The sequence below is a fragment of the Oncorhynchus clarkii genome, chromosome 5, assembly GCF_045791955.1.
Source record: "Oncorhynchus clarkii lewisi isolate Uvic-CL-2024 chromosome 5, UVic_Ocla_1.0, whole genome shotgun sequence".
NCBI classification, from domain to species: Eukaryota; Metazoa; Chordata; class Actinopteri; order Salmoniformes; family Salmonidae; genus Oncorhynchus; species Oncorhynchus clarkii.
The window spans coordinates 29,823,580-29,847,274 of record NC_092151.1 but is presented as its reverse complement, the minus strand read 5'-3'; the positions used below and the strand labels follow the sequence as shown (position 1 = coordinate 29,847,274).

At 42.9% G+C, this 23,695-nt stretch overlaps 1 protein-coding gene across 3 annotated transcripts in view; it reads right to left on the bottom strand.

Annotated features, from left to right (window-relative positions):
* Window positions 1-23,695, bottom strand: part of LOC139408641 (regulator of G-protein signaling 3-like) — a 206,015-nt gene that overhangs the window by 119,353 nt on the left and 62,967 nt on the right. For all 3 annotated transcript variants that reach the window (XM_071152789.1, XM_071152791.1, XM_071152790.1), the window contains 2 exons: window positions 11,568-11,679; window positions 89-132 (listed from right to left, as the gene is read on the bottom strand). In XM_071152789.1, coding sequence (XP_071008890.1) covers window positions 89-132; window positions 11,568-11,679 — 156 coding nt within the window. The remainder of the gene's footprint in view (window positions 1-88; window positions 133-11,567; window positions 11,680-23,695) is intronic.

The window sequence follows — 23,695 nt, the reverse complement described above, 5'->3', positions numbered from 1 at the left end:
CTCCGAGCCAATCCTTATGTCTGTCCTGTAATGTGATTTCCACTGGAGTGCATGGCCCCTCTGAGACACACACACACACATTGCTTACCTCAGTCATGTGGATGAGATAGATCCTCAGATCTTCAGCATGATCTGTGGAAGGAACAAAAAAGTGATTACATATTACCAATAAGAATTATTCAGATGTTGATGGAAAGGCTGCCTACCACTGGTCAATGTCCTGGAAGTCATCCGTCACGAAAGACATGCTGTGTATCTACTGTAGGTCCAGATCAATAGCTTGGATCATCTGAGGCCAAGCTAGATGTCTGTCACCCTGTCACCACTGTCCCCACCCTGGACCACTATGTCACACTATGTCACTCCCTGGTGACAACTGGAGGTGACAATCTGACAGCAGGGTTGACTCCTCCTGTGATGAGTGCCCTAGTCCTACCCAGGGGACAGATAGGAGGAGGTGTGAGGAGGGTGTCACTTATGTGTGTGTGTATGCATGTGCGGTTGTACAACAAGCTCTCACAGTCCCACGTCAGAATTAGACGTTCATCAAAGTGTTCAATGTTACATTTACGTTTCCACGTCATCTGGCGAAGACCTCACACATGATGGATGTCTAATACTGTGAACAGGCTGGTGCGCTACATCCCAGCTCCCCGCATCTGCCGGGCTAGGGTGAGGATCCAGCCAGGGCGGATGGTGCCAGCCCTGCTCTCAAGATCTCCAGTGCGCCTTCACGGTCCGGTCTATCCGGTGCCACCTCCACGCACCAGGCTGTCTCTCCGTCTCATCCCTACAGGTGCTCCCGCCTGTCCAGCACTGCCAGAGTCTCCCGTCTGTCCTTAGCCGCCAGAGTCTCCCGTCTGTCCTTAGCCGCCAGAGTCTCCCGTCTGTCCTTAGCCGCCAGAGCCGCCAGTCTGTCCTGAGCTGTCAGAGCCGCCAGTATGTCCTGAGCTGCTAGAGCCGCCAGTCTGTCCGGATCTGTCAGAGCCGCCAGTATGTCCTGAGCTGCTAGAGCCGCCAGTCTGTCCGGATCTGTCAGAGCCGCCAGTCTGTCCTGAGCCGTCAGAGCCGCCAGTCTGTCCTGAGCCGTCAGAGCCGCCAGTCTGTCCTGAGCCGTCAGAGCCGCCAGTCTGTCCTGAGCCGTCAGTCAGCCAGGAGCTGCCAGAGCCATCAGTCAGCCAGGAGCCGCCAGAGCCGCCAGTCAGCCAGGAGCCGCCAAAGCCGCCAGTCAGCCAGGAGCTGCCAGAGCCGCCAGTCAGCCAGCAGCTGCCAGAGCCGCCAGTCAGCCAGGAGCTGCCAGAGCCATCAGCCAGCCAGGAGCTGCCAAAGCCGTCAGCCAGCCAAGAGCTGCCAGAGCCGTCAGCCAGCCAGGAGCTGCCAGAGCCGTCATCCAGCCAGGAGCTGCCAGAGCCGTCAACCAGCCAGGAACTGCCAGAGCCGTCAACCAGCCAGGAGCTGCCAGAGCCGTCAATCAGTCCGGAGCTGCCCCTTAGTCCGGAGCTGCCCCTTAGTCCGGAGCTGCCCCTTAGTCCGGACCTGCCCCTTAGTCCGGAGCTGCCCCTCAGTCCGGAGCTGCCCCTCAGTCCGGAGCTGCCCCTCAGTCTAGAGCTGTCCCTCAGTCCAGAGGCGCTCCGCAGTCCAGTGGGGCTTTTAATTAGGGTCTTAGACTCTAGGTCGGAGGCGAGGGTCGTCACTCTAAAGAGGCCCTTGAAGAGGGCAATGACTTTGGTGGAGTGGGGTCCACGTCCCGCGCCAGAGCCGCCACCGTGGCCAGATGCCCACCCAGACCCTCCCCTATAGGTTTAGGTTTTGCGGCCGGAGTCCGCACCTTAGGGGGGGTACTGTTACACTCTGACCATTATTTGCGTTGTTTGTTTCTATGTTTTGTTTGGTCAGGGTGTGATATGAGTGGGCATTCTATGTTGTATGTCTAGTTTGTCTATTTCTATGTGTTTTGGCCTGATATGGTTCTCAATCAGTGGCAGGTGTTTGTCGTTGTATCTGATTGGGAACCATATTTAGGTAACCTGTTTTGTATTGTGGTTCGTGGGTTATTGTCTATGTGATGTTGCATGTTAGCACAGAGTTTCTTTAGCGGTCACGTTCGTCTTGTTAGTTAGTTTGTTTGTTTTAGTGTACTTCGTGTTCTTTTCGTCTTTCATTAAATCATGCATTCACACCACGCTGCGCTTTGGTCTCCTCAATACGACAATCGTGACACGGGTAGCCTTCCACAAGCATCCCACAATAAGTTGGGTGAATTTTGGCCCATTCCTCCTGACAGGGCTGGTGTAACTGAGTCAGGTTTGTAGGCCTCCTTGCTCTCACACGCTTTTAAAGTTCTGCCCACAAATGTTCTATAGGACTGAGGTCAGGGCTTTGTGATAGCCACTCCAATACCTTGACTTTGTTGTCCTTATGCCATTTTGCCACAACTTTGGAAGTATGCTTGGGGTCATTGTCCATTTGGAAGACCCATTTGCAACCAAGCTTTAACTTCCTGACTGATGGCTTCAATATATCCACATAATTTCCCACCTCATGATGCCATCTATTTTGTGAAGTACACCAGTCCCTCGTGCAGCAAAGCACCCCACACAACATGATTCTGCCACCCCCGTGCTTCACGGGTTGGGATGGTGTTCTTTGGCTTGCAAGCCTCCCCCTTTTCCCTCCAAACATAACGATGGTCATTATGGCCAAACAGTTTGATTTTTGTTTCATCAGACCAGAGGAAATTTCTCCAAAGGTACAATCTTTGTCCCCATGTGCAGTTGCAAACCATAGTCTGGCTTTTTTTGGCGGTTTTGGAGAAGTGGCTTCCTCCTTGCTGAGCGGCCTTTCAGGTTATGGCGATATAGGACTCGTTTTTACTGTGGATATGGATACTTTTGTACCTGTTTCATCCAGCATCTTCACAAGGTCCTTTGCTGTTGTTCTGGGATTGATTTGCACATTTCGCAACAAAGTACGTTCATCTCTAGGACACAGAACACGTCTCCTTCCTGAGAGTTATGACGGTTGCGTGGTCCCATGATGTTTATACTTGCGTACTATTGTTTGTACAGATGAACGTGGTACCTTCAGGCGTTTGGAAATTGCTCCCAAGGATGAACCTGACTTGTGGAGGTCTACCATTTTTTTCTGAGGTCTTGGTTGATTTATTTTGATTTTTCCATGATGTCAAGAAGGTAGGCCTTGAAATACATTCACAGGTACAACTCCAATTGACTCAAATTATGTCAATTAGCATATCAGAAGCTTCTAAAGCCATGACAACATTTTCTGAAATTTTCCAAGCTGTAAAGGCACGGTCAACTTGGTGTATGTAAACTTCTGACCCACTGGAATTGTGATACAGTGAATTATAAACAATAGTTGGAAAAATGACTTGTGTCATGCACAAAGTAGATGTCCTAACTGACTTGCCAAAACTATAGTTTGTTTTAATAAGACATTTGTGGAGTGGTTGAAAAAATAATTTTAGTGACTCCGGCCTAAGTGTATGTAAACTTCAGACTTCAACTGTATATGTATCAAAGGTTAACTAGGATGTGCTTATATTTGTACATTTTCACTGCAAGTACAGTGTGTGGTGTGAAATGGAAATGTGATTTTTGCATATCCCACTCCCCCGAGACACCCTTGGAGACTGGGGTCACAGCCAGGGATTCGAGTAACCTTAAAATTAAACTGAAAAAGAGCTTTGCTCCAGGCTGAGGTTTGTGATTATCTTCGGCCAAGGAAAGACAGGAGAAATCCATTCCCTCCCTCCATCCATCCATTTCCTCAATCACGCCATCTGCTGAGGAGAAGAGATATGGCGGCCAAGAGGGTGTGATAAAGATCTCTAAGCCTTGATAGTTATCGACATTACATCTCTCCCACCCATCACACATATACAAACAAACTGTGTGTGTGTGTGTGTGTGTGTGTGTGTGTGTGTGTGTGTGTGTGTGTGTGTGTGTGTGTGTGTGTGTGTGTGTGTGTGTGTGTGTGTGTGTGTGTGTGTGTGTGTGTGTGTGTGTGTGTGTGCGTGTGTGTGTGTGTGTGTGTGTCCCAGTCCTTGTTTCTTCCTTAATGGAATGAGACAAGCTGTGATGGTGTGTGATGGGCCCACCTGCCATAGTGTCTGGTCCTCTCTAACTCCAGGCTGTCAACCTGTCTCCACTGTCTACCACAGTGAGAGCACTGTCTGTTAAATAAGGTTGAATATCTTCCTGGTATTTTACAAATGTTCCATCCAGACAATAAATCACTTTTATCCCGGGTAAACCCAATATTTCCCGCCAATACCGGAAATATCATTCTAATCAATATAATGCATTTAAATAGGTTTATGTCTGGATTTGATTAGAGCTTTCATAAAGAATTCAAACCTGATTCCTGAGCCTGATTAAATACATTTGATGAGCCCTACATTAAAGACATTTATTGATCATCCTTGAGATATTTCTACAACTTGATTGGAGTCTACTGGGAGGCTAGTCGGAATCGAGGGAAAGATGATTGCCAAATACAGGTGTGTCAAGCCTGTAGCGTCATACCCCCAAAATGTTAAGGCTGTAATCACTGCCAAACGTGCTTCAACAATGTACTGAGTAAAGGGTCTGAATACTTATGTAAATGTGATATTTCAGTTTTTGATTTTTAATACATTTGCAAAAATGTGTAAAAACCTGTTTTTGCATTGTCATTATGGGATATTGTGTGTAGATTGATGAAGAAAAAAACAATTGAATCAATTTTAGAATAAGGCTGTAATGTAACAAAATGTGCATAAAGTCAAGGGGTCTGAATACTTTCCGAAACCACTGTACAGTATATGCCTATATATCCATCTTGAACAGGATTATCTATTTTGGATGCAATTTGAATGGAATTGATGGAGAGAGAGACTGCTGGGAGAGTGCTCGTTTATGCCCTGATTTAAAGCAACGATTTGGCAGTGTTTCAAACTCTGTAGCTGCAATTTAAACAAATAATATATATCATGACAATAAACAAATAATGTGACCCCAGAAAGACAGATGGAGATGTGTAAATTAGACGTGCATTCGGCCTTTATATTACTGTAGCACAGGCTATGCTGCAGCAAATGTAAGTGTAACTGTCACAATAAATGATGAGATAATAGGTGTACATACTGAGATGGGCTGTCGGTCTTGAGCGTTGATCATACAGTGACCAGAGAGAAGGCCGTAGAGAATGCAGATTTAGACATCACATAATTTAGCAGTTCCATTTCACATCATGTTCATATAAATCATTTATTATAATATTTTATTACAGTTGAGCGTTTTCTCGCAGTTATTTATTCCTTGAAAATGAAGTGGTTTTGGGCAGTAAATCTCAGTAACTGGGTTCCCGCCATTCAACCCTACAGTCCAACAAGGAGAAAACTGCACCGTGTGTGTGTGTGTGTGTGTGTGTGTGTGTGTGTGTGTGTGTGTGTGTGTGTGTGTGTGTGTGTGTGTGTGTGTGTGTGTGTGTGTGTGTGTGTGTGTGTGTACCTGCCTATGCCAAAGTCAAGGTCAGAGAAATAAGAGCAAGGTAGAACACTAGCTGTAGCAGACACTATTATATTTCCATTTGCTAGGGGAGATCCAGACAGAGATATAGTGAACTAATATGGATTCTGTTGTGCAGTTGTATCCCTGAGGAACACTGGGGAGAAGGTTCACCACAGTTCACACCACTGAGGTCATGTTCGTCCCCAAGGGTTCCTGTATACTCACCTAAAACAATATGTGCAATATCACTATATTATGATATTAGTATACTTGTACAATACTGTTACTTCACTAATTACTGCACTAATTACTGCATTAATTAGCATATTGGTCAACCATAAATAATACCACTGTTAAATTGATTTATGACACGAAAAGTCGACTGTACAAAGAACCTGACTGACTATGACAAACACAGCAATTAAGGTGTAATCGTAATTGGTTATTGATTTTACATTCATCTTGGTCTGCAAACCTGTCAGGATATTAAACAAAAACAATATTTCTGATCTTATGCTAATGTCAGTATCACAGTTTCAGCACTATATTTACTGACTAATGAACATTCTCAGTCAAATAAAATAATAAAACTCCCTCCTACCATCCCAACTCATGTTAGAGCTTCACCTTGAAGGCATTCGTGTTTCTGTGACATTGCACTGTACATCAAACTAGTATTTTGAAAGAGAAAACTGTTCATTGAACACAGACTTCCATGGACAGCCTGTGTATCACTGGGCTAACCCCGGGGGGCAGCCGAGTGAGATTGTTAGGCAGAATACTGCATCTCCTCACTGCAATCTCAAATTGTTGTCAGAACCAGATCAGAATGCTTATGATTATTCCAACTCAACACCAGAGGTCACTCTTGCATTTATTTTACAGTTGCAGGAGATCCGCCTGTGTCACATTAAGACATCTACTGCACATGGGGAGGGAGATCACAGCTTTTATGGCAATTACAGCCTGTTAATACTGTTGGACTAATACTGTTGGACTAATACTGTTGGACTATTCTAATCATTCTTTACAAAAGGATAACAAAGGATAACTTGTCATGCTTTATGAAGAATTCATACGGCCTTTATAAGATGCTTCTCAAATGCTAAATAAGAAAATGTATTTTAATAACAGGCACTTTTCATGTGATGTTTCGCAAATTACAAATGTTTTGCTTGATGTGACTGTGCTCTGCAGGTACACACAACAGTGTGTGTGGGGGTGTAGTTTGTGTGTCTGTTGTGGTGCTCTCTCTTAGCACCCTCTGTCTTTCCCACGCTCCACACCCCTGTCTCTATGGTAGGTGACAGGGTCACAGGAAATCCCCTGTCCCACTTCTGCCCCACCTCACTTACTCACACACACACACCACCCTGGTTGAAACAAACACAGTCCCCGGAGCCTCTTTCCTGAGAGGCCCTGCCGTACTAAAATAACAATGATAGGCGGGTGGAGATGCACCCTCCTTGTACACCCCCCTCCCACACACACACACACATCCCTCCCATCCCCTGATGACTTCCTATGGAGGAGGGGTGCAGGGGGAAACCATGCAGAGCGTGACCCAGCTGAGAGCACTGTCCATGGGGAGGATAGACCTCCTACACCCCCCCTCCTGTGTTTTGTGTCTCAGGGGCCAGAACATGAGCTAATGTAATGCAACGCAATGTAATGCCCTGTCATCTGTTGGGTTAAACACATAACAATAGCTGACCTCTCCCTAGCCTGACCAGTAGCTCACTTCATATGTCAAAGAAGGCGGTCACATACTGGACTGTTCAATGGTAGAACTGTTACACTGATAAGAACATGTAGTTCAATAACTAAAATCGGCGCTTTAACTCGGCGTTGTCCTAGGGACAATTATACAACGTTTTAGTTGAGCTGTCATTTCAGAGGGAATACGTAAAAGTAAAAAGTGAAAGAGAGAGAGGGGGAGGGACAGAGAGACAGAAATAAACAAGTAGAAAAGGGGAGGGAGGAGAGTTTTATAAGGTACCATATTTAATGACAGATGCCCCCTCAGGCATGGATGGTGAGATAGAACAGGCAGAATTGGGGAATAAGAGAGAAGAGAGAAAGAGAGAGAGATAATGAAAGAGAGGGTGGGGGAGAGTGAGAGTGAGACATAAAAAGCGAGAGATAAGGGTGCTCTCAAGTGCGTCACAGACATACAGTATGTAGTCGCAGGGATGGGGCGGGACAGGACAGACACCCCAGGATATTGTGACTCGGTTTGGGCTCCACACTGTCCAACAACAGCTGATCAGCATGACTGGATTCTCTGCCACCTGATCCTTATGTACAGTATATCAACAGATCTCACTTTCTCGTGAATGCGCACACATACACACACACACACTGACTCACTCACACACACAGCCTCTTCACACTGAAAGGATCTCACTAACATCCAGTCGGCTCTGGCCTACTGTAACCCCAGCTCTCTACTCTGAGTCAGAACCCTCTCCATCTCCTCTCTACATTATGAACACATGCATTGACAGTAAGATGCGTTTATTTGACCTACAGTGCTTTGTTATACTGTGGGCCAAACTACTGTATTCTTTGCAAGGTGCCAACTGAGGGGAGTGTTTATATAGCTGAGAACCAGAAAGACAGACGACCAGGGTTTGGTTCACATTCAGCCTAAATATCCCACTGGATGAATCACTACTACGGGGCCATAAAAATAACATGGCATTTATTTATTTACATGACGGTATATACATTAGGGAAATGTTGTATGTTTCCTACAGTATGTCCTGCTTGAAATGAAACCATGGAATCAGTAGATGTGTAAGTAGCACCACCTGAGGATCTGTCTTTTCCAGCCATCTATTTCCTATGTTTGAGGGGTGCCCCGCCCACTTGAGGATCTGTCTTTTTCAGCCATCTATTTCCTATGTTTGAGGGGTGCAAAATCCACTTGTTTCTTAAATATCGCTGGATTGATTGCTTTCATTTTAATCTTGAGACTCTTTCGTACTCTCTGTCGTTTTTCCATTAACATACCGACCACAGACATTTTTGTAATGACCTGTCAAACACACCCGGTCCGGTAATGGCTGAATGGGCTGAATGAAATACATTGTATTTCCGTTGAATCTATAAGAATGCTTTATTGGGTATTTAACACACCGTCTTGAAACTTACATCACAAGAAAGAGAAGAAAGATAACTTTATTTTAATGGCTGTTAATTTGGTTATAAGATCTACAGAAAAGACAGAAATGCCAAAGGTGGAGGTTTTGCTGTTTATATTCATAACCACATTCCTGTAAAGCTTAGAGAGGATCTCATGTCAAACACTGTTGAAGTAAAATGGCTACAGGTTCATCTGCCTCACATAAAGCCCATTTTGGTGGGAATCTCCTATAGACCACCAAGTGCTAACAATCAGTATCTGGATAACGTGTGAAATGCTTAATAACGTATGTGATATCAACAGAGAGCAATATTTTCTGGGTGATTTAAATATTAACTGGCTTTCAACAGCATGCCCACTCAAGAGAAAGCTTCAAACTGTAACTAGTGCCTGCAACCTGGTTCAGGTTATCATGAAATCATCCATATGTATTGAGCACATATTTACTAATGCTGCAGACATTTGTTTTGAGAGCAGTACACAAATCCATTGGATGTAGTGATCACAATATAGTTGCCATATCTAGGGAAACCAAAGTTCCAAAGGTTGGGCCTAATATAGTGCATATGAGGTCGTGCAATAAGTTTTGTAACGATTCCTATGTTGTTGATGTAAAGAATATGTGTTGGTCCGTGGTGTGTAATGACGAGCAACCAGATGCTGCAAGTGACACATTTATTCATTTGCTTATTCCACTTACTAATAAGCACGAACCCATTAAGAAAATTACTTTAAAAACTGTTAAATCCCTGTGAATTGATGAGGAATTGAAAAACTGTATGGTTGAAAGGGATGAGGCAAAATAAATGGCAAATAGGTCTGGCTGTGCAACCAATTGGCAAACGTACTGCAAATTGAGAAATAATATGACTAAACTGAGTAAAAAGAAGAAGAAACTACACTATTAAACAATGATAAATGGCATAAAGAATGTGGGGCACCTTAAAGGACATTTTAGGCAAAAAGGCTAACTCCGCAGTATCATTCATTGAATCAGATGGCTCATTAATTACAAAACCCACTGATATTGCCAACTACTTTAATCATTTTTAGCTAATGTAGGTGATCTTCTTATGGCTTGGGGGCAGTATTTCGACATCTGAATGAGAAGCGTGCCCAAAGTAAACTGCCTGTTACTCAGGCCCAGTAGCTAGGATGTGCATATAATTGGTAGATTTTGATAGAAAACACTCTAAACTTTCCAAAACTGTTAAAATATCATCTGTGAGTATTACATAACTGATATGGCAGGCGAAAACCTGAGGAAAAGTGGGATTTTATTTTGATGTGGGTAGGTTTCAAATCAATGCCTATGGAGTATCTAATGGGTTAGGACCCAGATTGCAGTTCCTATGGATTCCACTACATGTCAACAGTCTTTAGACATGGTTTCAAGCATGTTTTCTGAAAAATAAAGAAGAATGAGACCTTTCTGTCAGTGGACTGTAGAATCACGCAGTGCTGGTTTGCACGTGTGACCGAGTGCGTGCCCTTCGTTATTTTTCATTTCTATTGAATACGCTATTGTTCGGTAGAAATATTATCGATTATTTAGACAAATTACAACCTGAGGATTAATGATAATCATTGTTTAGCTTCATTGGGATAAGGGGCAGCATTTTCACTTTTGGATGAAAAGCGTGCCCAGAGTAAACTGCCTCCTACTGAGTCCCCGATGCTAATAAATGCATATTATTAGTGGTATCGGATAGAAAACACTCTGACGTTTCTAAAACTGTTTGAATGATGTCTGTGAGTATAACAGAACTCATATTGCAGGCAAAAACCTGAGAAAAAATCTAAACAGGAAGTGGGTAATCTCAGGTTTGTAGTTTTTCAACTTAGCCCCTATTGAAGATACAGTGGGATATTGGTTATGATGCACTTCCTAAGGCTTCCACTAGATGTAAACCGTCTTTAGAATGTTGTTTGATGCTTCTACTATGAAGGGGGGCTGAATGAAAGGGGAATGAGTCAGAGGTCTGCCAGCAGCCACGAGCTTAGTCACGCGCATTCACATGAGAGGTAGCGCCCGTTCCATTGCTTTTCTACAGACAATGGAATTCTCCTGTTGGAACATTATTGAACATTTAGGATAAAAACATCCTAAAGATTGATTCTATACATCGTTTGATATGTTTCTACGACCAGTAATATAACTTTTGGGAATTTTCGTCCGACCTCTAGGCTGGATGTTGCACGCTCGATTCGATTTGTTTACCAAACGCCCTAACAAAAGGAGGTATATGGACATAAATTATTAACTTTATCGAGCAAATCAAATATAAAAATATAAAGTTCCATGCATGACACTTGTTTTTTCATCAACATTTATAATGTGTATTTCTGTAAATTGATGTGGCTCTCTGCAAAATCACTGCATGTTTTGGAACTACTGAACATAACACGCCAATGTAAAATTTGATTTTGTATAAAAAATATGCACTTTATCGGACAAAACATGCATGTATTGTGTAACAGGAAGTCCTATGAGTGTCATCTGATGAAGATCATCAAAGGTTAGTGATTAATTTTATCTCTATTTGTACTCCATCTTACAGGCAGATTTTCTTGTAATTCACAGTTGCTGGCCAACACATGGCAGATGCTAAGGGTCAGATTTAGAGTAAGGTCCACGTCAAGGGTCAGCAACTAGTACCTCCTTCTCGTCTCAACTGTTTTTAGGAAATCCATCCTGTAGTCTCAGCATTGTCTGAGGTTGAGGGTTTGAGGGTAACTGTCAAGTCTATGATCGGTCAGGTCAACAAGGTTAGGCCTATGGGGTTTATGCACCGACCGTCAAAGCTGTCTTAGAGACAGGGGGGTTAAAGGGGTTCATGTTGGGGTCATGTCTAATAGCACCAGGGCCAGCACTAAGGTTTCTGTTTAAGGGTTGAAACACTGACCGTCCTGTAGCCGTAGTTGTCTGAGAAATAGAGGGTTCTGTAGGACGTTACATCTCCCTGGTTCATCCTCTCTGGTCACCAACATCAGGTCTGTATAGATGAACAAAGTCACCTGGAGAGAGAGAGAGAGAGAGAGAGAGAGAGAGAGAGAGAGAGAGAGAGAGAGAGAGAGAGAGAGAGAGAGAGAGAGAGAGAGAGAGAGAGAGAGAGAGAGAGAGAGAGAGAGAGAGAGAGAGAGAGAGAGAGAGAGAGAGAGAGAGAGAGAGAGAGAGAGAGAGAGAGAGAGAGAGAGAGAGAGAGAGAGAGAGAGAGAGAGAGAGAGAGAGAGAGTTAAAAGAGTTAAAATTGGCTGAGAATCTCATATTGCTAAATCTCGACATAACAGCACTATGCACACAGTATATTGCAAAAAAAGTTGACATTGACCCACAACACACTAGATGCTCTTTTGCCAAACACATATTCATTCATAAGCACACACAAACTAACAAACACAAACATGCTTGCTTATCAAATCAAATTATATTGGTTGCATACACATACAGTGCCTTGCGAAAGTATTCGGCCCCCTTGAACTTTGCGACCTTTTGCCACATTTCAGGCTTCAAACATAAAGATATAAAACTGTATTTTTTTGTGAAGAATCAACAACAAGTGGGACACAATCATGAAGTGGAACGACATTTATTGGATATTTCAAACTTTTTTAACAAATCCAAAACTGAAAAATTGGGCGTGCAAAATTATTCAGCCCCTTTACTTTCAGTGCAGCAAACTCTCTCCAGAAGTTCAGTGAGGATCTCTGAATGATCCAATGTTGACCTAAATGACTAATGATGATAAATACAATCCACCTGTGTGTAATCAAGTCTCCGTATAAATGCACCTGCCATGTGATAGTCTCAGAGGTCCGTCAAAAGCGCAGAGAGCATCATGAAGAACAAGGAACACACCAGGCAGGTCCGAGATACTGTTGTGAAGAAGTTTAAAGCCGGATTTGGATACAAAAGATTTCCCAAGCTTTAAACATCCCAAGGAGCACTGTGCAAGCGATAATATTGAAATGGATGTTATTGCAGGTGTTGATAATGCTTGAGTTTCTAGCTCCAACAGTGCAGTAACATCTAACAATTAGGGCGAGTAATGTTGGAGTCTGGAGTGTATATACAGTTGAAGTCGGAAGTTTACATACACCTTAGCCAAATACATTTAAACTCAGTTTTTCACAATTCCTGACATTTAACTTCTCTAGGGTAGGGAACAGCATTTGGAATTTTGGAAGAAAAGCATGCCCAAATTAAACCTCCTTCCACTCAGGCCCAGAAGATAGGATATGCATATAATTGCTAGATTTGGATAGAAAATACTCTAAAGTTTCCGAAACTGTTAAAATAGTGTCTGTGAGTATAACCTGAGAACCTGAGAAAAATCCATTCAGGAAGTAGGATTTTTTTGTTTGTTGTAGTTTTTTCTATTCAATGCCATTACAGTATCCATTGACTTATGACTCAAATTGCAGTTCGTATGCCTTCCACTAGATGTCAACAGTCTTTCGAAATTGTTTCAGGCTTGTATTCTAAAAAATTAGGGAGTAAGAGCAGTCTGAATGAGTGGACCCTGCCGTGTCACAGAACTTTTTCATGCGTGCGACCGAGAGAGTGCCTTTCTTGTTTACCTTTTAAATTGACGATGTTATTGTCCGGTTAAAATATTATCGATTATTTAGGCTAAAAACAACCTGAGGATTGATTATGAACATCATTTGAAATGTTTCTACAAACTTTACAGATACTATTTGGATTTTTTTGTCTGCCTGTTGTGACTGCGTCTGAGCCTATGGATTACTGAAGAAAACGTGTGAACAAAACTGAGGTTTTTGGATATAAAGAGACTTTATCGAACAAAAGGAACGTTTATTGAATAAATTAATGTCTTCTGAGTGCAACCATATGAAGATCATCAAAGGTAAGTGATTAATTGTATCTCTATTTCTGACTTGTGTAACTCTTCTACATGGCTGGTTACTGTTTGTAATGATTTGTCTGCTGGGCTATGTTCTCAAATAATCGTATGGTATGCATTCACCGTAAACCATTTTTTAAATCTGACACCGTGGTTGGATTCACAAGAAGTTAATCTTTAAACCTATGTAAAATAGTTGTATCTTTTCTGAATTATTATAATGAGTATTTCTGTATTTGAATTTGGCACTCTGCAATCTCACTGGATGTTGGCCAGGTGGGACGCTAGTGTTGCACATACCCTAGAGAGGTTAATCCGAATAAAAATTCCCTGTCTTAGGTCAGTTAGGATCACTACTTTATTTTAAGAATGTGAAATGTCAGAAGAATAGTAGATAGAATGATTAAATTCTGCTTTTATTTCTTTCATCACATTCCCAGTGAGTCAGAAGTTTACAAACACTCAATTAGTATTTGGTAGCACTGCCTTTAAATGTTTTAACTTGGGTCAAATGTTTCGGTTAGCCTTCCACAAGCTTCCCACAATAATTTGGGTGCATTTTGGCCCATTCCTCCTGACAGAGCTGGTGTAACTGAGTCAGGATTGTAGGCCTCCATGCTCGCACATGCTTTTTCAGTTCTGCCCACAAAAAAAAAAGTGTTAAACAAATGTTATATTTTATATTTGAGATTCCTCAAAGTAGCCACCCTTTGCCTTGATAACAGCTTTGCACACTCTTGGAATTCTCTCAACCAGCTTCGTGAAGAATGCTTTTCAAAGTGTCTTGAAGGAGTTCCCACATGCTGAGCACTTGTTGGCTGGATTTCCTTCACTCTGCGGGCCAACTCATCCCAAACCATCTCAATTGGGTTGAGGTTGGGTGATTGTGGAGAACAGGTAATCTGATGCAGCACTCCATCACTCTCTTTCTTGGTCAAATAGCCCTTACACAGCCTGGAGGTGTGTTGGATCATTGTCCTGTTGAAAAACAAATGACCGTCCCAATAAGCACAAACCAGATGGGATGGCGTATCGCTGCAGAATACTGTGGTAGCCATGCTGGTTAAGTATGCCTTGAATTCTAAATAAATCACAGACAGCGTCACCAGCATAGCACCCCCACACCATCACACCTCCTCCTCCATGCTTCAAGGTGGGAAACACACATGCAAAAATCATCATCCATTCACCTACTCTGCGTCTCACAAAGACACGGTGGTTGGATCAAAAAACAGCAAATTTGGACAGAAGGACAGATTTTTACCAGTCACCAGTTACCAGTTCATTGCTTGTGTTTCTTGGCCCAAGCAAGTTTCTTATTATTATTGGTGTCCATTAGTAGTGGTTTCTTTGCAGAAATTTGATCATGAAAGCCTGATTCCTGTAGTCTCCTCTGAACAGTTGATGTTGAGATGTGTCTCTTACTTGAACTCTGTGAAGCATTTATTTGGGCTGCAATCTGAGGTGCAGTTAACCTTTTTGGGATAGGGGGCAGCATTTTCACTTTTGGATGAATAGCGTGCCCAGAGTGAACTGCCTCCTACTCTGTCCCAGATGCAAATATATGCATATTATTATTAGTATTGGATAGAAAACACTCTGAAGTTTCTAAAATTGTTTGAATGATGTCTGTGAATATAACAGAACTCATATGGCAGGCAAAAAACCTGAGAAAACCAACCAGGAAGTGGGATATCTGAGGTTTGTAGTTTTTCAAAGCTTGGCCTACCAAATACACAGTGTCTATGGAGTCAAGTTGCACTTCCTACGGTTTCCACTAGATGTCAACCAGTTTTAGAAACTGGTTTGAGGATTCTACTGTAAAGAACCTCATGAGACCTGTTTGAGTCAGTGGTCTGGCAGAGTGTCTCAGGCTCATGACGTGTGCTCCCGACAGAGTTAGTTCTCTTTCCAGTGCTTTTCTTCAGACATAGGAATTCTCTGGTTGGAAGCTTATTGATGTTTTATGTTAAAAACATCATAAAGATTGATTCCATACATCGTTTGTCTTGTTTCTACAACCTGTAACGGAACTTTTCGAGTTTTTGTCTGGACGAAGTGCTCGCTCCTCATGAAGATGGATTACTGGGCTGAACACCCTAACAACAAGTGGCTATTTGGACATAAATTATGGACTTTATGGAACTTTATGGAACAAATCAGTCATTTATTGTCGAACTGGGATTCCTGGGAGTGCCTTCTGATGAATATCATTAGAGGTAAGTGAATATTTATAGTGTTATTTCTAACTTCTGTTGACTCCAAAATGGCGGATATTTCTCTGGCTGGATTGGGCTCTGAGCGCCGTTCTCAGATTATGCTTTTTCCGTGAAGTTTTTTTGAAATCTGACACAGTGGTTGCATCTTTAATTCTGTGAATAACAGTTGCATCTTTTATCAATGTTTATTATGAGTATATCTGCAAAATCATCGGATGTTTTGGAATCAAAACATTAATGCATGTAACGCGCCAATGTAAACTGAGATTTTTGGATATAAATATGCACATTATCGAAGAAAACATACATGTATTGTGTAACATGATGTCCTATGAGTGTGATCTGATGAAGATCATCAAAGGTTAGTGATGAATTTTATCTATATTTCTGCTTTTTGTGACTCCTATCTTGGGCTGGAAAAATGGCTGTGTGTTTTTTTGACTTGGCTATGACCTAACATATGTTGTGCTTTCGCTGTAAAGCATTTTTGAAATCAGACATGATGGGTAGATTAACAAGATGTTTATCTTTAATGTGCTGTATTGGACTTGTTAATGTGTGAAAGTTACATATTTCTAAAAAATATTTTTCAATTTCGCTAGTGACAGTGACTAAGTTCAGGGCAGGGTACTGAGCGGAGGCCGGCTAGTGTTGACTGTTTAACAGTCTAATGGCCTTGAGATAGAAACAGCTTTCATGCACATGTACTGACTTCGCCTTCTGGATGGTAACAGGGTGTGAACATGCCATGGCTTGGTGGCTGAGTTCATTGATGATCTTCTTGGTCTTCCTGTGACACTGGGTGCTGTAGATGTCCTTGGAGGGAAGACAGTTTGCCCCCGGTGATGCGATGGGCAGACTGCACCAACCTCTGGAGAGCCCTATGGTTGTGGATGGTGCAGTTGCTGTATCAGGCAGTGATACAGCCCGACAGGTTGACCTCAATGGTACATCTGTAAAAGTTTGTGAGGGTCTTAGGGGCCAAGCTGGATTTCTTTAGGCTCCTGAGGTTGAAGAGGCGCTGTTGCGTCTTTTTCATCACACTGTCTACGTTAGTGGACCATTTCAGATTGTCAGTGATGTATATGCCAAAGAACCTTAAGCTTTTTTCACCTTCTCCGCTGCAGCCACGTCGATGTGGATGAGGGCGTGCTCTCTCTGCTGTCGCTTGAAGTCCACGATCAGTTACTTTGTTTTGTTGTCATTGAAAGAGAGGTTATTTTCCTGGCACCACTCCACAAGGGCCCTCACCTCCTCCTTGTAGGCTGTCTCGTCGTCGTTGGTAATCAGGCCTACCACTGTTGCATGGTTTGAAAACTTGATGATTGAGTTGGAGACGTGTGTGGCCACGCAGTAATGGGTGAACAGGGAGTACAGGATGAGGCTGAGCACGCGTCCTTGTGTTGCCCCTGTTTTAAGTATCAGCATGGTGGAGGTGTTGTTGCCTACCTTCACCACCTGGGGGCGGACCATCAGGAAGTCCAAGATCCATTTGCACAGGGCAGGATTCAGACCCAGGGCCCTGAGGTTAGTGATGAGCTTGGAGGGTACTATGGTGTTGAAGGCTGAGCTGTAGTCAATAAACACTATTCTTACATACATATTCCTCTTGTCCAGATGGGAAAGGCAGTGTGCAGTGCGATGGCGATTTCATCATCCCTGGATCTATTGGGGTGGTATTCAAATTGCAGTGGGTCTGGAGTGTTGGTTAAATTGGAGGTGATTTTATCCTTAACTAGCCTCTCAAAGCACGTCATGATGACAGAAATAAGTGCTACACAGCAATAGTAATACCTTCACTTTCTTGGGCACAGAAACAATGGTGGACATCTTGAAGCAAGTGGGGACAACAGACTGGGATAGGGAGAGATTGAATATGTCCCTAAACACACCGTCTGGGTCGGCAGCCTTGCCAGGGTTAACACGCTTAAATGTCTTACTCACGTTGGCTACAAATAATGAAATCTCACAGTCCACGGGAGTGGTGGTGGCCCGCGTCGGCGGCATCGTGTTTTCCACAAAGAGGGCGAATAAAGTGTTTAGCTTGTCCGGGAGCAAGACGTCAGTGTCCGCAACGTGGCTGGTTTTCCTTTTATAATCCGTGATTTTCTGGCGTCCCTGCCACATACGCCTCATGTCTGAGCCGTTAAATTGGTACTCCACTTTTTCTCTATACTGACATTTTGCCTTACGAACGGCATAACTGGACTTTTTGTACTAAACCATATTCCCAGTCACCTTGCTGTGGTTAAATACAGTGGTTCACGAATGCTGCCATCTATTCACAGTTTTGGGTTTGGATAGGTTTTAATCATCACAGTGGGAACAACATCCCACCGGCGGCGTAGTGTGTTACTAATGGTAGGCTTTGTTGCTTTGGTCCCAGCTCTCTGTAGCTCATTTACTAGGTCCCCCCGTGTGGTTCTGGGATTTTTGCTCACCGTTCTTGTCATCATTTTGACCCCACGGGGTGAGATCTTGCGTGGAGCCCCAGATGGAGGGAGATTATCAGTGGTCTTGTATGTCTTCCATTTCCTAATAATTGCTCCCACAGTTGATTTCTTCAAACCAAGCTGCTTACCTATGACAGATCCAGTCTTCCCAGCCTGGTGCAGGTCTACAATTTTGTTTCTGGTGTCATTTGACAGCTCATTGGTCTTGGCCATAGTGGAGTTTGGAGTGTGACTGTTTGAGGTTGTGGACAGGTGTCTTTTATACTAATAACAAGTTCAAACAGGTGCCATTAATACAGGTAACGAGTGGAGGACAGAGGAGCCTCTTAAAGAAGAAGTTACAGGTCTGTGAGAGCCAGAAATCTTGCTTGTTTGTAGGTGACCAAATACTTATTTTCCCCCATAATTTGCAAATAAATTCATTAAAAATCCTACAATGTGATTTTTTTGGAATAGTTGAAGTGTACCTATGATGAAAATTACAGGCCTCTCTTATCTTTTTAAGTGGGAGAACTTGCACAATTGGTGACTGACTAAATACTTTTTTCCCCCACTGTAAGTAAATGTTATTGTCAGAGGCAACCCGGAACATATCCCAGTCCAAGTGAACAAAGCATGGATTCCGATTGGTCAGACCAGTGTTGAACAGTCCTTACCACAGGTAATTCCTGTTTGACTTTCTATCTATAGGAAGGGAGGAGCAGGATGGAGGCATGATCTGATTTGCCAAAGGGAGGGTGGGGGAGGGCCTTGTAGCCATCCTGAAATGGAGAGTAGCAATGGTGGAGAGTTTTTGATGCGTGAATGGCGCAGGCAATGTGTTGATAAAACTTTGGTAGCATTCTTCTAAGATTTGCTTTAATAAAGTCTCCAGCTACAATAAATGTGGCCTTAGGATATGCGGTTTCCAGTTTGCACAAAGTCCAGTGTAGTTCCTTGAGAGCTGTTGTGGTATCGGCTTTAGGGGGGAATATACACGACTGTGACGATGACCAAATAGAATTCTCTCGGGAGGTAATACGGTCGGCATTTGATTGTGAGGTATTCTAGATCAGATTAACAAAAAGACTTGAGTTCATGTATGTTACCACAATCAGACCATGAGTAGTTAATCATGAAACATACACCTTCGCCTTTCTTTTTCCCAGAGAGTCCTTTATTCCGGTCTGCCAAATGTACTGAAAACACAGCTTGCTGTGGGACAGTATAGAGTACAGGGACAGTATAGAGAACCATGATTCCGTGAAACAGAGTATGTTACAGTCCCTGATGTCTCTCTGGAAGGAGGTCCTCGACCTGAGCTCATCGATTTTATTGTCCAGGGACTGAACATTACCAAGTAATACACTCGGAAGTGGTGGATGGTATGCACACCTCCTGAGTCGGACTGAAAGTCCATTCCGAAAACCTCTTCTCCACCGGCAGCATCTTGGAGCAGTCTCTGGGATAAGTGGAATTGCCTTGTGGGGTACGAACAAAAGGTACAATTTAGGAATGTAGTATTTCTGGGAAAAATGCTGGTGAGTTACCGCCACTTGTAACGGCTTTCCTCTTCTGAGGAGTAGCAAGGATCGGACCAATACGCAGCGTGGTAAGTGTTCATCTTGGTTTTTAGAAAGAATAATGAACACTGAACAAAACAATAAACGACATAGTGAAAAAACAAAACAGTTCCGTGTGGAACAAAACACTGACACAGAAAATAATCACCCACAACTCAAAGTGAAACCAGGCTATGGTTCTCAATCAGGGACAACGATTGACAGCTGCCTCTGATTGAGAACCATACCAGGCCAAGCACAGAAATCCCAAAACATAGAAAAAGGAACATAGACAACCCACCCAACTCACGCCCTGACCATACTAAAACAAAGACATAACAAAATAACTAAATTCAGAACGTGACACCACTCTAATAACCAAAAGTTATTTCCGGCTGTATGTAATAGTGTAACAGACGTTCTGAGCTAATAATGTAGGAAATTACACATAAAAAACGAAATACTGGCAAGTTGCTTAGGGTCCAGAAACAGATGTCTATGTCTATCGGCTCCATTTTTTCATTGTCAACTGCCCTTCTATGTCAATTATGACATTTCGCAGAATCATTGAAATTGGACACACTTCCCAATCAAAATAGACGATAATCTTGATATTCCTTTAAATGTTTGAGATGATAATCTTGATATTCCTTTAAATGTTTGAGATGATAATCTTGATATTCCTTTAAATGTTTGAGATGATAATCTTGATAGTATTTTAAAATGTTTGAAAGCTGAACATCTTGATTGTCTTTCAAATGTTTGATAGATGATAATCTTGATAGTTTTTGAAGATGTTTGATAGATGATAATCTCAATAGTTTTTAGAAATGTTTGATAGATGATAATCTCAAATGTTTTTTAAAATGTTTGATAGATGGTAATCTCGATAGTTGTCACCCTGCAATGTCAGAGTAGTTGTGTATCTGGTGTCATGGACAGAGCATCACACACATACTGACACACACACACAAATACAAACACACAAACACACAGACACACACACACACATTCACAGCCCCTCTCTCCTCTTCAAAGTGCCTTCAGAAAAGTGTTAAACTGCAACCTTCTATGCAACAGGAAGAGTAGTTCACACAGGAAGACAGAGCACCATGGTCTATAGAAAAACATTGCTTCAACTTCCAAAGCCCCCCTAAAGATTACAGATTATGTTGTGTGAATGCATGACTAATCGAAACCCTAGCTAGTTTAATGTATTAATGAGTTTTCTTAGTATTCTTCTGACCCACTAAAGCAAAAGCCTTGCTAATATAGAGAAATATGAAGGTACAGACATCACTTTAAGCACTTTAATTGAATGACTAATGAAACAAACTGGCAGTCACCCTCCCTAAAGACCAATTATGGATGGGACATGTTTGAAGGGTAGGGGGCTGTGAAAGGTGAGGGTAAAGGAGTGGGAGGCTTGCGTGTGAGAGAAGAGAAGGGCACACACACTGCCTCCCTAAACTGCCTTCCTTCCTGGCCCTAATGTGGGGGGGGGGGGGGTATTTTGGCAGAGGGACTTCTCTGTCTCCTGCCTGTCAGTGGATGGGCCAAACAATGAGGCAGGAGAGATAATCCCTGTTGTTAAGCCTAAACAGACTGGGTTACCCCTCCAATAGCTCTCTATAACCTATTGTAATGTGCTAGGTCTCAATGGTGATTGGACGGGTCCTTTGCACTGGAGCTGCTATTAGATGTGTGTGTCGGTTAGTTTTTCAGCATAGTGTGTATCCGTGAAACTTCACCACACAGGACCGGACCAACACCATACACTTGCCGTTGCCGATGTGAGTAAGACCTTTAAACAGGTCAACATTCACAAGGCCGAAGGGCCAGAGGGATTACCAGGACGTGTACATCGAACATGCGCTGACCAACTGTCTTCACTGACATTTTCAACCTGTCCCTGGCCCAGTCTGTAATACCTACATGTTTCAAGCAGACCAACATAGTCCTGTGCCCAAGAACACCAATGTAACCTGCCTAAATGACTACCAACCTGTAGCACTCACGTCTGTAGCCATGAAGTGCTTTGAAAGGCTGGTCATGGCTCACATCAGCACCATTATCCCAGATACCCTAGACCCACTCCAGTTTGTATACTTCCCCAACAGATCCGCAATCTCTATTGCACTCCACACTGCCCTTTCCCACCTGGACAAAAGGAACACCAATGTGCGAATGCTATTAATTGACTACAACTCAGCGTTCGACACCAATCGGTGCGATTGCGATTAACTTGAGGTTGTAAGTATCAAGAACATTTCCCAGGACATAGACATATCTTATATTGGCAGAAAGCTTAAATTCTTGTTAATCTAACTACACTGTCCAATTTACAGTAGCTATTACAGTGAAATAATAGCATGTTGTTGTTTGAGGAGAGTGCACAATTTTGAACATGGAAAGTTATTAATAAACATATTAGGCACATTTGGGCAGTCTTGATACAACATTTTGAACAGAAATGCAATGGTTAATTGGATCAGTCAAAAAATTTGCACATGCACTGTTGCCAAAATCTAAATTGCACCTGGGCTGGAATAATACATTATGGCCTTTCTCTTGCATTTCAAAATTATGGTACAAACAAATACAACAGAACGGTTGTTTTTTTCTTTGTATTATCTTTTACCAGATCTATTATGTTATATTCTCCCACATTCCTTTCACATATCCACAAACTTCAAGGTGTTTCCTTTCAAATGGTACCATGAATATGCATATCATTGCTTCAGGGCCGGAGCAACAGGCAGTTAGATTTGGCTATGTCATTTTAGGTGATTTTTTTTTTTAAAGGACGGATCCTTAATTAAAGCTCATCACTAAGCTAAGGACCCTGGGACTAAACACCTCCCTCTGCGTCTGTATCCTGGACTTCCTGGTGGACCACCCCCAGGTGGTAAGGGTAGGCAACAACAAATCTGCCACGCTGATCCTCAACACAGGGGCCCCTCAGGGGTGCGTTCTTAGTCCCCTTCTGTTCACCCATAACTGCGTGGCTAAACACAACTCCAACACCATCATTAAGTTTGCTGATGACACAATGGTGGTAGGCCTGCTCACCGACAACGATGAGACAGCCTATAGGGAGGAGGTCAGAGACTTGGAAATGTGGTGTCAGGATAACAACCCCTCCCTCAATGTGATCAAGACAAAGGAGATATTCATGGACTACAGGAAAAGGAGTGCCGAGCACAGCCCCATTCTCAACGACGGGGCTGTAGTGGAGCAGGTTGAGAGCTTCAAGTTCCTTGGTGTCCACATCACCAACAAACTATCGTGGTCCAAACACGACAAGACAGTCGTGAAGAGGGCAGAACAAAAACTATTCCCCCTCAGGAGACTGAAAAGATTTATCATGGATCCTCAAAATTTCTACAACTGCACCATCGAGAGCATCCTAACTGGTTGCATCACCACCTGGTATGGCAACTGCTTTGCCTCCGACCGCAAGGCGCTACAGAGGGTAGTGCGTACAGCCCAGTTGATCACAGGGGCAAAGCTTCCTGCCCTTCAGGACCTCTATACCAGGCGGTGTTAGAGGAAGGCCCTAAAATTGCCAAAGACTCCAGCCACACTAGTCATTGACTGTTCTCTCTGCTCCCACACGGCAAGCAATACCAGAGCCAGGTCTAGGACCAAAAGGCTTTTTTAACAGCTTCTACCCCCAAGCCATAAGATTGCTGAACAGCTAATCAAATGGCTACCCAGACTATATCAATTGACCCCCCCACCCTTTTTTTACGCTGCTGATACTCGCTGTTTATTATCTATTATCTATGCATAGTCACTTTACCTCTACCTACATGTACATATTACCTCAAATACCTGTACTCCCTCAGATTGACTCGGTACCGGTACCCCCTGTATATAGCCTCGTTATTGTTATTTTATTGTTGCTATTTTATTGTTTACTTTCGTTTATTTAGTAAATATTTTTCTTA